This window comes from Mobula birostris, chromosome 25, assembly GCF_030028105.1.
Source record: "Mobula birostris isolate sMobBir1 chromosome 25, sMobBir1.hap1, whole genome shotgun sequence".
Classification (NCBI taxonomy): domain Eukaryota; kingdom Metazoa; phylum Chordata; class Chondrichthyes; order Myliobatiformes; family Myliobatidae; genus Mobula; species Mobula birostris.
Genome location: NC_092394.1, coordinates 55825933 through 55838297, shown reverse-complemented (window position 1 = coordinate 55838297; position 12365 = coordinate 55825933). Strand labels below are relative to the sequence as shown.

At 41.1% G+C, this 12365-nt stretch overlaps 1 protein-coding gene across 1 annotated transcript in view; it reads right to left on the bottom strand.

Annotated features, from left to right (window-relative positions):
- The window catches only part of mmp11a (matrix metallopeptidase 11a), a 127428-nt gene that overhangs the window by 65057 nt on the left and 50006 nt on the right, over window positions 1–12365 (bottom strand). Inside the window, exon 4 of the mRNA XM_072242868.1 lies at window positions 10037–10170. Coding sequence (XP_072098969.1) covers window positions 10037–10170 — 134 coding nt within the window. The remainder of the gene's footprint in view (window positions 1–10036; window positions 10171–12365) is intronic.

Genomic DNA, 12365 nt, shown 5'->3' with positions numbered 1-12365 from the left:
CCCAGCAATGTCTCTACTTTCTGTGAAGGTTGAGAAAAGTCCACTTCCCACCCCCCATCCTCACCACATTCTATAGGGTTTGTATTGAGAGCATCCTGAGCAGCTGCATCACCGCCTGGTTTGGAAATTGCACCCTCTCTGATCGCAACACCCTGCAGCGGATAATGAGGTCAGCTGAGAAGATCATCAGGGTCTCTCTTCCTGCCATTACAGACATTTACACCACACGCTGCATCCGTAAAGCAAACAGCATTATGAAGGACCCCATGCACCCCTCATACAAACTCTTCTCCCTCCTGCCATCTGGCAAAAGGCACCGAGGTATTTGGGCTCTCATGACCAGACTATGTAACAGTTTCTTCCACTAAGCCATCAGACTCCTCAATACCCAGAGCCTGGACTGATACCAACCTACTGCCCTCTACTGTGCCTATTGTCTTGTTTATTATTTATTGTAAAGCCTGCACTGTTTTGTGCACTTTATGCAGTCCTGGGTAGGTCTGTAGTCTAGTGTAGTTTTGTGTTGTTTTACGTAGTTCAGTGTAGTTTTTGTATTGTTTCATGTAGCACCATGGTCCTGAAAAACATTGTCTCATTTTTACTGTGTACTGTACCAGCAGTTATGGTCGAAATGACAATAAAAAGTGACTTGACTTGACTGTAACTATAACAAAACGTCCATTAGTATCAGACACTACTTTATATTGGACAAAGGAAAGTGCATTATCTATAAGAATCGAAACTCCTCTAGATTTGGCCTGAAAAGAGTGAAAACAAAATCCTTTCCAATGGCTAAAACAACGTCGATGATCACATTTGCTTATGTGAGTTCCTTGTAAAAAAAAATAATAGGGACCATAAATTTCTTAATATAAGCAAAAATCTTATTACGTTTAACAGGATGATTTAACCCTTTCATGATTAAACTGAGCAAATTAATAGTTTGGTCCGTTTTTAATATTATTTAAAGGAAGGGTTAAAATGTAAGTTAAAAACCAAGCCATAAACCTTGAGAAATGGTAACCAAGCAACAAGTTGGCTAAAAATTCAAAAACAGCTTCTGGAAAAAAAAAACGTACCCCCGACCACCTCCCAAAGAAAGAAAACCACCAATAGAAAGTCGGTATCTACAACTACGGACAACCCCCCAAAAAATCTGGTGATATCTCTAATTAGTTTCAAGGTTATTTATATTCCAACCTAGACTAAACAGTACCCAAACAAGAGATTCAATTCTCGTATATCAAAAATACAGTATTAAAAAATACAAAAGGAAATTAGTTACAAAGGTTTACCAAAAGTAAAAGATACAATTATTCATACAGATAGACATTAAACATTAATCTTACATCTTCATGGAAAAACAGACTAAGCAGTTAGCCTTCAAATTTAAAAAATCTTCGTGCTTCAGCATTCAAACGAAACCATTCGAAGGATCCATCTTTAATGAGATTCTCAGTCAAACTGGGTAGCCAAGGGACGGGTTAAAACCCTTATTAAAAAAATTTCAACAGAGCTTGTTTAAACTTAGCACATTCCTGCATAACCCCAAGCGAATAATCTTCGAGAACCTTAATATAACCCTAATGCCCCTTCGACGGGATTTGCGAATTAAAAGTTTCTCATTTAATTTTGTGTCTTCATGTAAGGAGAAACTAAACAGCTAGCCTTCGGATTTTCAAAACTTCTGTGCTTCAACAGTCGAGCGGAATCATTCGACAGAACCGTTTTTAAGTGTGATTCTGAGTCCGACTGGGTAGCGAAGGGAAGGCCTGAAACCCTTATTAAAAAGCTCATACATAACTTCTTTGAACTTAACACGTTCCTGCATAACCTCAGGCGAATAATCTTCGACAATTCTAATCTTGCGATCATCATAGTCAATCATGCCTCTTCGTCGAGATTCACGAATTGAGAGTTCCTTTGTTTTAAATTCCTGAAAACAGATTATTACTGATCTTGGTCTCTGACTGTTAGGAGGTCTAAACGCAGGAGATCTGTGAACTCGATTGATCATAGGCACAGACGTCAAAATCTCCTGAAATAATTCTTTTTAAAAGTTTGCAAAAAACTCCATAGGATGATTACCTTTGATTAATTCTTCAAGACCCAGAACCCATAGGTTGTTCCTTCTACTTCTATTTTCTAGGTTGATAATCTTCTGTCTTAACTTTTCGTTGGACTTCGATTGCTTTTCATAAAGCTTCTGCAATTCATCCACTTCAGTTTCCAGAGACGACAAAATTTCCTCATTATATTTAATACGTTTATTGTGTTCATTAAGAGTTTGTTGAATAGAATTCAATTTACCATCTATTTGTTTAAATTCAGTGCTGAATTGTTGAAACTTCTCAGAGGCTTCTCGTGTATGACTTTGCAGCAAGTCCCCAATAGAATCCAAACAGGCAGAAAAATTATCCTTTTTAGTACCTCTGGCACTCCTTCCAGCCATAATGAAAGAATATCACACTTAAAAAAGAAGTTTCAAGACAGGTTGGAAATAGTAAGATAACTAGAGTTGGAGCAATGGCAGATTGCTGTTACTCCATCAGCCACCATGAGGAAATCCTCAACCAAGGTTCTCTAAACCTGTTAGCTTTGCCTTTTATTCTTACAGGAGCATACAAACTCTGTACTCCACTTAACAAATATGCCCTTGCAAGTAAACAACCTATCCTAATCCACACTTGCCAGATTTTTCCAATCTAGAATCTCAACCCTATACAATCTTTAAGATCTATCTTTCTCCATAATTACTGTATCTTGAAACTAATAGAATTATGATCATTAGTTCCAAAGTGTTCACTACACTAACTTCTGTCACCTCTCCTGCTTTGTTCCCGAATAGATCTAATACTGCACTCTTTGTAGTTAGGACTCCTGTATATTGCTTAAGAAAGCTTTTCTCAACACATTTTACATTTTACTCCCATCCAGTCCTTTTACAGTATGGGAGTCCCAGTTAATGTGTGGAAAGTTTTAATCATAACCTTTTTTTTTTTTAATCCTTGCAACTATTTCTCAACCAGTATCTTCCAGACTATTGGGTAGTTTACAACATAATCCCATTAACGTAGTCATCCCCTTCTTATTCTTCAGATCCACAAAAGTTGCCATGTAGATGAGCCATGCAGTCTAATTTACACCTACAGTCGGCCCTCCTTATCCGCGAGGGATTGGTTCTGAGACACCCCCCCCCCCCCGCAGATACCAAAAAACGCGGATGCTCAAGTCCCTTATTTAACCTGTCTCAGTGCGCGTGGACTTTAGCACCCAGGGCAGCACAGGACCCGCCGCCCGCAGTGTTTCTGTTCCGTTGACTTATAACACCTAATACAATGTAAATGCTATATAAATAGTTGTTACACTGTATTGTTCAGGGAATAATGACAAGAAAAAAGTCTGAACATGTTCAGTACAGACGCAACCATCGTAGCTCCTCTGGGAATGCTGATGTCGCCTTGGCATCAGCCGATGCCGATCCTCCCGTGATCTTTAAGTTCTTGAGGCTGTAGCGCTTTACACAACCAGCCAGCCATCCCTAGCACTAACACTTCCATGAATTTCAGCTTCTTTCTGCTTTATTGTACGAATGCTCGATTCGTTCTTACCGATCTTACGGCTCACTTCGGAATATGACATGCCACTTTTCAAAAGATCTAATATTTCTAATTTCTCAGCAAGGGAGAGGGCACTTTACCTTTGAGGAATTGCTTTGACCACGTAATTGCTTTTTAGGAGCCATTTTTTCCACGGAAACAAAGTAGCGAACGAATGAGACGTGAGGCGAACAATGCTCGAACAACGAGTACTGGAGAGAGAACTTCCGGGTTTTCCCGATTCGCGGTTGGTTGAATTTGCGCATGCGGAACTCGTGGATAAGGAGGGCCAACTGTACTTCATACCTATATAGACATGGATATACACTATATGTACATAAGACTGTGTGGCTAAGTATGACTCCAATATCATATTTAAGCTTGCTGACAACACCACTGTTGTCAGCTGAAACAAAGGTGGTGATGAATCAGCATATTGGACGGAGACTGAAAATCCGGTTGAATGGTGCAAAAGCCACCTCTCACTCAACACCAGCGAATCCAAAGAGTTGGTTATTGGCACCAGGAGGAAGAAACCGGAGGTCCATATGCCAGTACTTGTTAGGGGATCAGAGTTTGAGAGGGTCAGTAATGTTAAGTGCCTTGGCATTATCATTTCAGAGGATCTGTCTTGGGACCATACATAAGTGTCATATAAAAAGGCACAACTGCACTTCCCCTTTCTTAAAAGTTTGCACAAATTTAGCAAGTCATCTAAAACTTTGACAAATATCAATAGTTGCACAGAGGAGAGTATCCTGACTGGTTACTTCACAGCCTGGAATAAAAATAAAAATGTCCAGAACAGAAGTGGCTACAAAAAGTGATGGATACAGCCCAGTCCATCTCAGAAAAGCATTACCAGATACTGAGCACATTGGCAAGGAGCACTGCCTCAAGAAAGCAGCATCCATCATCCAGGTCATGCTCTCTTCTTAAACTGCTATCATTAGGAAGAAAGTACAGGAGCCTTAAGTCCCATACCACTGGTTTCAGAAACAGTTATTACCCTTCAACCATCAGATTCCTGAACCACTGTGGATAACTTCACTCAGCTCAATGCTGAACTGATCCACGACTCAGTACAACTCAAGACTCTACAACTCAGTATTATTTATTTACAATTTTTCTTATTATTTGTATGATTTTTCTTCTTTTGCACATTGTCAGTCATTATTTATAGCTTTTCATAAATTCTATTGTATTTCTTTATTTTCCTATACATGACTGCAAGAAAACGAACCTCAAGGTAATATATGTGTAACCAGGTGACTATTGATTATTATTTTTTGTTGTTAAAAGTGCACTTATGTATTCACCCTGGTAGTGCTAGAATAGTTGCCTGTGCCTTCAAGAGAAAACAGTGATGTCATTATTAATGTGCAGAGTAGAAAGAACAGTTACAATGTTCTAGAAAGAACATCAAGACTGGGAGCTACTTTTCCCCGAGGAGTACTGGTCATATTGTAAGGATAGGCAAATAATATTTGCTAATATCCATGTAAATTCATTTACATATACCCAAAACTGTTGACAATACTCAAGTGCGGTCTGACTAGTGTCTTATAAAGCCTCAGCGTTATCTCCTTGCTTTTATTATCTATTTCCAACATTGCATTTGTCTTCCTTACAACAGACTGAACCTGTAAATTAACCTCCTGAGAGTCTTGCACAAGGACCCCAAGTCCCTCTGCACCTCTGATGTCTGAACCTTTTCCCCATTTAGATCATAGTCCACATTATTGTTCCTTTCACCAAAATACATTATCATACATTTCCCACCACCGTATTCCATCTGCCACATTTTTATCCATTCTTCCAATTTGTATAAGTCCTGCTGCAATCGCATTGCTTCCTCAGCTGTACCTACCCCTCCACCCACATATCACCTGCAAACTTTGACACAAAGCCATCAATTCCATCATCTAAATCATTGGCAAACAATGTGAAAAGCAACTGTCCCAATACTGACCCTGAGGAACACCACTAGTCTCTGGCAGCCAACGAAAAGGCCCCTTTTATTCCCACTTGCTGCCTCCTGCCTGTCAGCCATTCCTCTATCCATGCCAGGATCTCTCCTATAATGCCACAATATCTCTGTTAAGCAGCCGCATGTGTGACACATTATCAAACGCCTTCTGAAAATCCAAGTAAATGACATCCACTGCCTCTTTGTCCACCCTGCTTGTTACTTTCTCGAAAAATGCTAACAGATTGGTCAGGCAAGATTTCCTTTTACAGAAACCATAATGACTTTGACTTATTTTTATCATTAGTCTCCAAGTACCTCGAAACCTCATCCTTAATAATAGGTTCCAACACTTTCCCAACCACTGAGGTTAGGCCAACTAGCCTATAATTTCCTTTCTTCTGCCTTCCTCCCTTCTAAAAGAGTGGAGTGACATTTGCAATCTTCTGGTCTTATGGGACCACGCCAAACTCAAGTGATTCTTGAAAGATCATGACCAGTGCATCTGTTATCTCTTCAGCAACCTCTCTCAGGACTCTGGGATGTAGTTCATTTGGTCCAGGTGACTTATCCACCTTAAGACCTTTGAGTTTGTCTGGCACTTTTTCCTTTGTAACAGTAATGGCACTCACTCCTGCTCTCTGACACTCATGGGCCTTTGGCACATTGCTAGTGTCTTCCACAGTGAAGACAGATGCAAAGTACCCAATAAGTTCACCTGCCATTTCATTGTCCCTCATTACTACCTCACCAGCATCATTTTCCAGTGGTCAAATATCACCTCTCACCTCCCTTTTTAAATAACTGAAAAAACCTTAGGTATCCTGCTTTTATATTATTGGCTAGTCTGCCCTCAAATTCCATCTTTTCATTTCTTATAGCTTTTTAGCTGACTTTTGTTGGACTTTAAAAGCTTCCCAATCATCCAACTTCCCACTCACTTTTGCTTCCTCATATACCCTTTCCTTGGCTTTTATGCAGTCTTTAACCTCCGCCGTCAGCCACAGCTGCCATTTGAGAACTTCTTCCTTTATGGGACATATCTATCGTGCGCCTTGTGAACAATTCCCAGAAGCTTCAGCCATCCCTGCTCTGCCGTTATCCCTGCTAACATCTTCCTCCAATCCACCTGGGTAAGCTCCTCTCTCAAGCCTCTATAATTCCCTTTATTCCATTGTGATACTGATACAAATGAGTTATGCTTCTCCCTCTCAAATTGCAGTACGAATTCAATCATATTATGATCACTGTCCCCTAATGGTTCCTTTATGGTAAGTTCCCCAAAATGATCTGGGTTATTACACAACACCCAATCTAAGATCGTCTTTCCCCGAGTAGGCTCAAGCACAAGCTGTTCTAAAAAGGCACCTCGCAGGCATTCGTCAAATTCTCCCTCTTGCAATTCAACACCAACCTGATTTTTCCGATCCCCTTACATATTGAAGTCCCCCATTACAATTGTGTCATTACCCATATTAATTGACTTTTCCAGATCCCTTTGCAATCCTAACCCCGCATCTTGGCTACTATTTGGAGGCGTATATTTGAAAATATATAGGCCTCCAAATATATTGTATAAGTTTTTGTTTAATTTTTTCTTACTTTATTGTTTCATAAACTGAATGTGAATGTAACAGAGTAATGTGAATGTGTTAATCTCTGTTTTCATCATGTGAGCAAGGAGAATTCATGTCAGGGTCTAGCCTAGATGTGTTTTGAAGTTAAGCACGTGTGTGCCAAAGTGAGTATACCTCTTAGTTAAGATGAGATGTATTTATTCATATTTTTGACATTGTGTATAAAGTACAGGGTTGGTGGGATTCTAATGTTGTTTATATTGTTTTTTTAGAATTGCCACTACCATACTGGTTTTGTATATTTTGTTTTATCTATTTTCATACTGCATACATAACTAGTTGATACACAAATGTGTGGACCAAAATTAAGCCAAGATTGTAACAGCAGGAACTATGTTTTTATTTTTATTCATTTTGTTGTGTTTATTCTGACCATATAACAATTACAGCACAGAAACAGGCCATCTCGGCCCTTCTAGTCCGTGCCGAACTCTTACTCTCACCTAGTTCCACCAACCCACACTCAGCCCATAACCCTCCATTCCTTTCCTGTCCATATATCTATCCAATTTAACTTTAAACAACAACATCAAACCTGCCTCAACCACTTCTGAGCTACCACTCTCTGAGTAAAGAAGCTCCCCCTCATGTTACCCCTAAACTTTTGCCCTTTAACTCTCAACTCATGTCCTCTTGTTTGAATCTCCCCCACTCTCAATGGAAAAAGCCTATCCACGTCAACTCTATCAATCCCCCTCATAATTTTAAATACCTCTATCAAGTCCCCCCTCAACCTTCTACGCTCCAAAGAATAAAGACCTAACTTGTTCAACCTTTCTCTGTAACTTAGATGAAACACAGGCAACATTTTAGTAAACCTCCTCTGTACTCTCTCAATTTTATTGACATCTTTCCTATAATTTGGTGACCAGAACTGTACACAATACTCCAAATTTGACCTTACCAATGCCTTATACAATTTCAACATTACATCCCAACTCCTATACTCAATGCTCTGATTAATAAAGGCCAGCATACCAAAAGTTTTCTTCACCACCCCATCCACATGAGATTCCACCTTCAGGGAACTATGCACCATTATTCCTAGATCCCTCTGTTCTATAGCATTTCTTCAATGCCCTACCATTTACCATGTATGTCCTATTTTGATTAGTCCTACCAAAATGTAGCACCTCACATTTTTCAGCATTAAACTCCATCTGCCATCTTTCAGCCCACTCTTCTAACTGGCCTAAATCTCTCTGCAAGCTTTGAAAACTTACTTTATTATCCACAACTTCACCTATCTTAGTATCATCTGCATACTTATTAATCCAATTTACCACCCCATCATCGAGATCATTTATATGACAAACAACAGACACCGGCCTCCAATCTGACACACAGTTATCCACCACTACTCTCTGGCGTCTCCCATCCAGCCACTGCTGAATCCATTTTACTACTTATTTTGATAGCCTCTTTCTGCATTAAAACACCTAAAGCAAATAAAGAAATTAAAGACCTAAAAAATATTTGTTGTCATGAGTGTGTATTTTTCCCAGGCTATTAAATATGTTAACATAGGTACTTTGATAATAAATTTACTTTCAACTTTGAACTCCTGTCCTGTCTGCACACTGCCGTGACATTGTCCCTGACTAGGAATGTCACTCCTCCTCCTTTAATCCCTCCCACTCTATCCTGTCTAAAACATTGGGATCCTGCCAGCCCTGCCCTTCCTGCAACCAAGACTCACTAATGGCTACAAAATAGCACGTGCTGATCGAGATTCCATTCTCTATGCTCATCCACCTTTCTACACTACTCCTTGCGTCAGAGGGGAAGCGAGTGTGGAAGGAGCTGCCAACAGAAGAACACCTGAGAGAAGTTTGGATTGGAAGTGATTTTGGGCTGTGGTCCAGGTGCAGGTCAATGGGACTCGGCAGAATAACAGTTTGGCATGGACCAGATGGACCAAAAGGCCTGTTTCTGTGCTGAGGTGTGCAATGACTCTAATAGAAACTTCTCCTGTTCTTGGCCGATCCTCTGCTCTGCCTCCTCTCAGTGAAGCCTCACAAAGCAAAATCTCAGCAATTCCAGAGGTAGTGGTAAAATGTCATAAAATATTCATCGAACAAAAATAAGGATGTTATCACTACAGGAAGGATATGCTTGCAATAGAGAAGATGCATATACAGAGAGGCTGAGCAGACAATCAGTTTAAGATTAGGTAAGGTTTCCAGACAATTACTCTCCGTAGCTACGATAGACAGTAGGATACCTCCCCATAAGACAGGTACGCAAGACTGGAAGGTATTGATGCAAGTAGGATACCTCCCATACGACAGGTCTGTAAGACTGGAAGGTATTGATGCAAGGTGAGGTTTAGGGAGATCAGAAGGGTAAGATCCTTCTCCCCAAAAATGGATAACTTGTGCAATTCCCAGCCTGGGAACATTTAAGCATCTTTGTCGAGGAATTGCAGGCTATGGACCAAGGACTGTTAAATGGGAGCAGTGTAGATAAATATTTGATGGTGAGTCTAGCCATGATGGGCTGAAGGGTAGGTTCTGCACTGGTCACTTTAGTGAGCTGGTCACCTGCATCCATCCCTGGTGACATCCTGTTGAATCTCCTCTGCAGATACGTCCACATCATTGCAAGAAAGGTCGGGGGGGGGTGGGGTTGGGGGCATTGGGAGCGATTACCAGCTGATGGACCATTTCGTTGTTGAAACCAGGTGGTATAGTCAAGTCTTCAGCAGACCGCGACAGTGCAAGAGGTCAAACCTGCAGCAAATTGAACCCTTGCTCATAGTTTCATCCTGAGCGTAGGCTGCTGTCTTTCGAAACACTCTGATCTGTCTGGACATGTTCACTGTCACTTACCCCTGTCATTGTCGGTGGTCCACAGCTCCTCATAGTCGAAGTGAATTTCTCCCTGCTGAGGAGTCTGAGGGTAGAAAGCATGTGCCAGAACCCCACCTGGGCCATCAAACGGCAGATTATCTCCATGCCAGTACCTGCAATGTGAAGAGAATGCCAGGCTATTAGGTAGGAATGTGGACAAAATATTTCCCAACACTGCGGGGGAAAGCACAAAGCACACTTACATCTGGACATTGCTGAGATTCCACAGGATTGATTTCAACTGGACCTAGTTTTGCAAACCAAGTGGCCCTATGACAGGTATGCAGATTTGAGGCACAGATCAGTAGAGCTTGTTTAACTCTACTGAGGGCATGAATGCCCTACACGTCCTGCCAATGCTGTGATGGAGGCAAAAAAAAAAAGGATAGCGGCTTGTCACAATGGAGGACAACGTTTTATTTAACTTTTATTTAGGCATAGTAACAGGCCCCTCCTGCCCTACGAGCCCGTGCCAGCCATTTACACCCAGCTGACCAATTAACCTACTGACCTTGTGAGTGTGGGAGGAGACTGGAGCACCCAGAGGAAACCTGTGCTGTTCCAGGGAGAACATGCTAATTGTTTACACACAGCAGTAACACTGAACCTGGATCACCGGTGCTGTAATTGTGCTATACTGTACCACCCACCAGTCTCTTCAAAAAAGTAGAGCTAAGAGTGAAATTAATAAAATACTGAAAGTTTACACAAAGTAAAGATGAAAAAATGGGCTTTGGTCTCAAAAGAACTGAGCCTGCTCCTCACTGCATTTAGAGTTTGGACCCATAAGCCCAAAACATTTCCAAATTGAGCTGTTTACTTTTAGAACACAATATAAAATAGTAAAGCACAGAACTCAAAGAGGCGAATTAGGAGGGGCTACGAGAAGTCCTTGGCAAGTTGGATTATAGAGAATCCTAAAGTATTCTTCACTTTACATTACTTTACATTACATTACTTTTTCACATTAACAGTAAGAGCATAATGAAGGAAAGCACAAAGACCATGAGAGACAGGAGCAGAATTAGGCCATTCAGCCAATCAAGTCTGCTCTGCTATTCCAGCATGGCTTATTTATCATCCCTCTCAACCCCATTCTTCTGCCTTCTCACTGTAACCTTTGACGTTTGACTAATCAAAAACCTATCAACTTCTGCTTTAAATATGCACAACAGCTTGATCTCCACAGCCACCTGTAGTGATGAATTTCACAGCTTCGCCACCTTATTCCACCTCATCTCTATTCTAAAGGGATATCCATCTAGTCTGAGGATGTTCCCTCTGATTCTAGACTTCCTCACTATAAGAAATACACTCTCCACATCTAGGCATTTCAATATTTGATAGATTTCAATGAAATCCCTCCCTCATTCTTTAAAGCTCCAGCGAGCACAGGGCCAGAACCATTAAAAAAGTTTCTCATACAGTAACCCATTTAGAAAATAGTCTGTGCTTTTATTGTTTCTGCCAAAGTGCATGATTGTACACTTCCTTACACAGTATTTCATTTCCCACTTTGTCCACTCTCCTAATCTGTCAAAGCCTTTCTGCAGACTAACTGCCTCCTCAGCCTACCGGCCCCTCCACCTATCTTTGTATCATTTGCAAAGATGGCCACAAAGCCATCAATTCCATCTTCCAAATCAGTGATATATAACATGTAAAGAAACTGTCTGCTATGGAACACCACTGGTCATTGGCATCTAACCAGAAACTCCTTAGTCAGAGAAAACATCATTCTTAATCCCCTTTATTCTCACTCTTTGCCTCCTGCCAGTCAACCAATCTTCTGTTCATGCAAGCATCTTTCTTGTAATACCATGAGCTCCTACCCTGTTTAGCAGCTCTTGTATGGCACCTTGTCTAAGGCTTTCTGAAAATCCAACATCCAGGAGGCAACTAAATATGTGCTTGGAGGCAGGGTATGTGAGCAAAATCCCAAGTAAGTACCTTGTGTTGGTACTAGCCAAGGAGAAGGACATGGAGAATAGCAAGTGATATATCCCAGGTTACTGAGAGGCAAGAAATGAGATTGCTTGGACCCTTGACCAAGATCTTCCGGTCCTCTCTAGCCTCAGGTAAGGTCCAGGAGGACTGACGGGTAGCTAATGGTGGCATTGTTAGTCTCACGAGACCATGGATTTGCGCCTGGAAAAGTTCTCCAGGGCACAGGCCTGGGCAAGGTTGTATGGAAGACCAGCAGTTGCCCACGCAGCAAGTCTCCCCTCTCCACGACACCGATGTTGTCCAAGGGAACAACGACATAAACAGGGCAGTGCAGAGAGTTTAAAAAGAAAGGGTGTTTCCA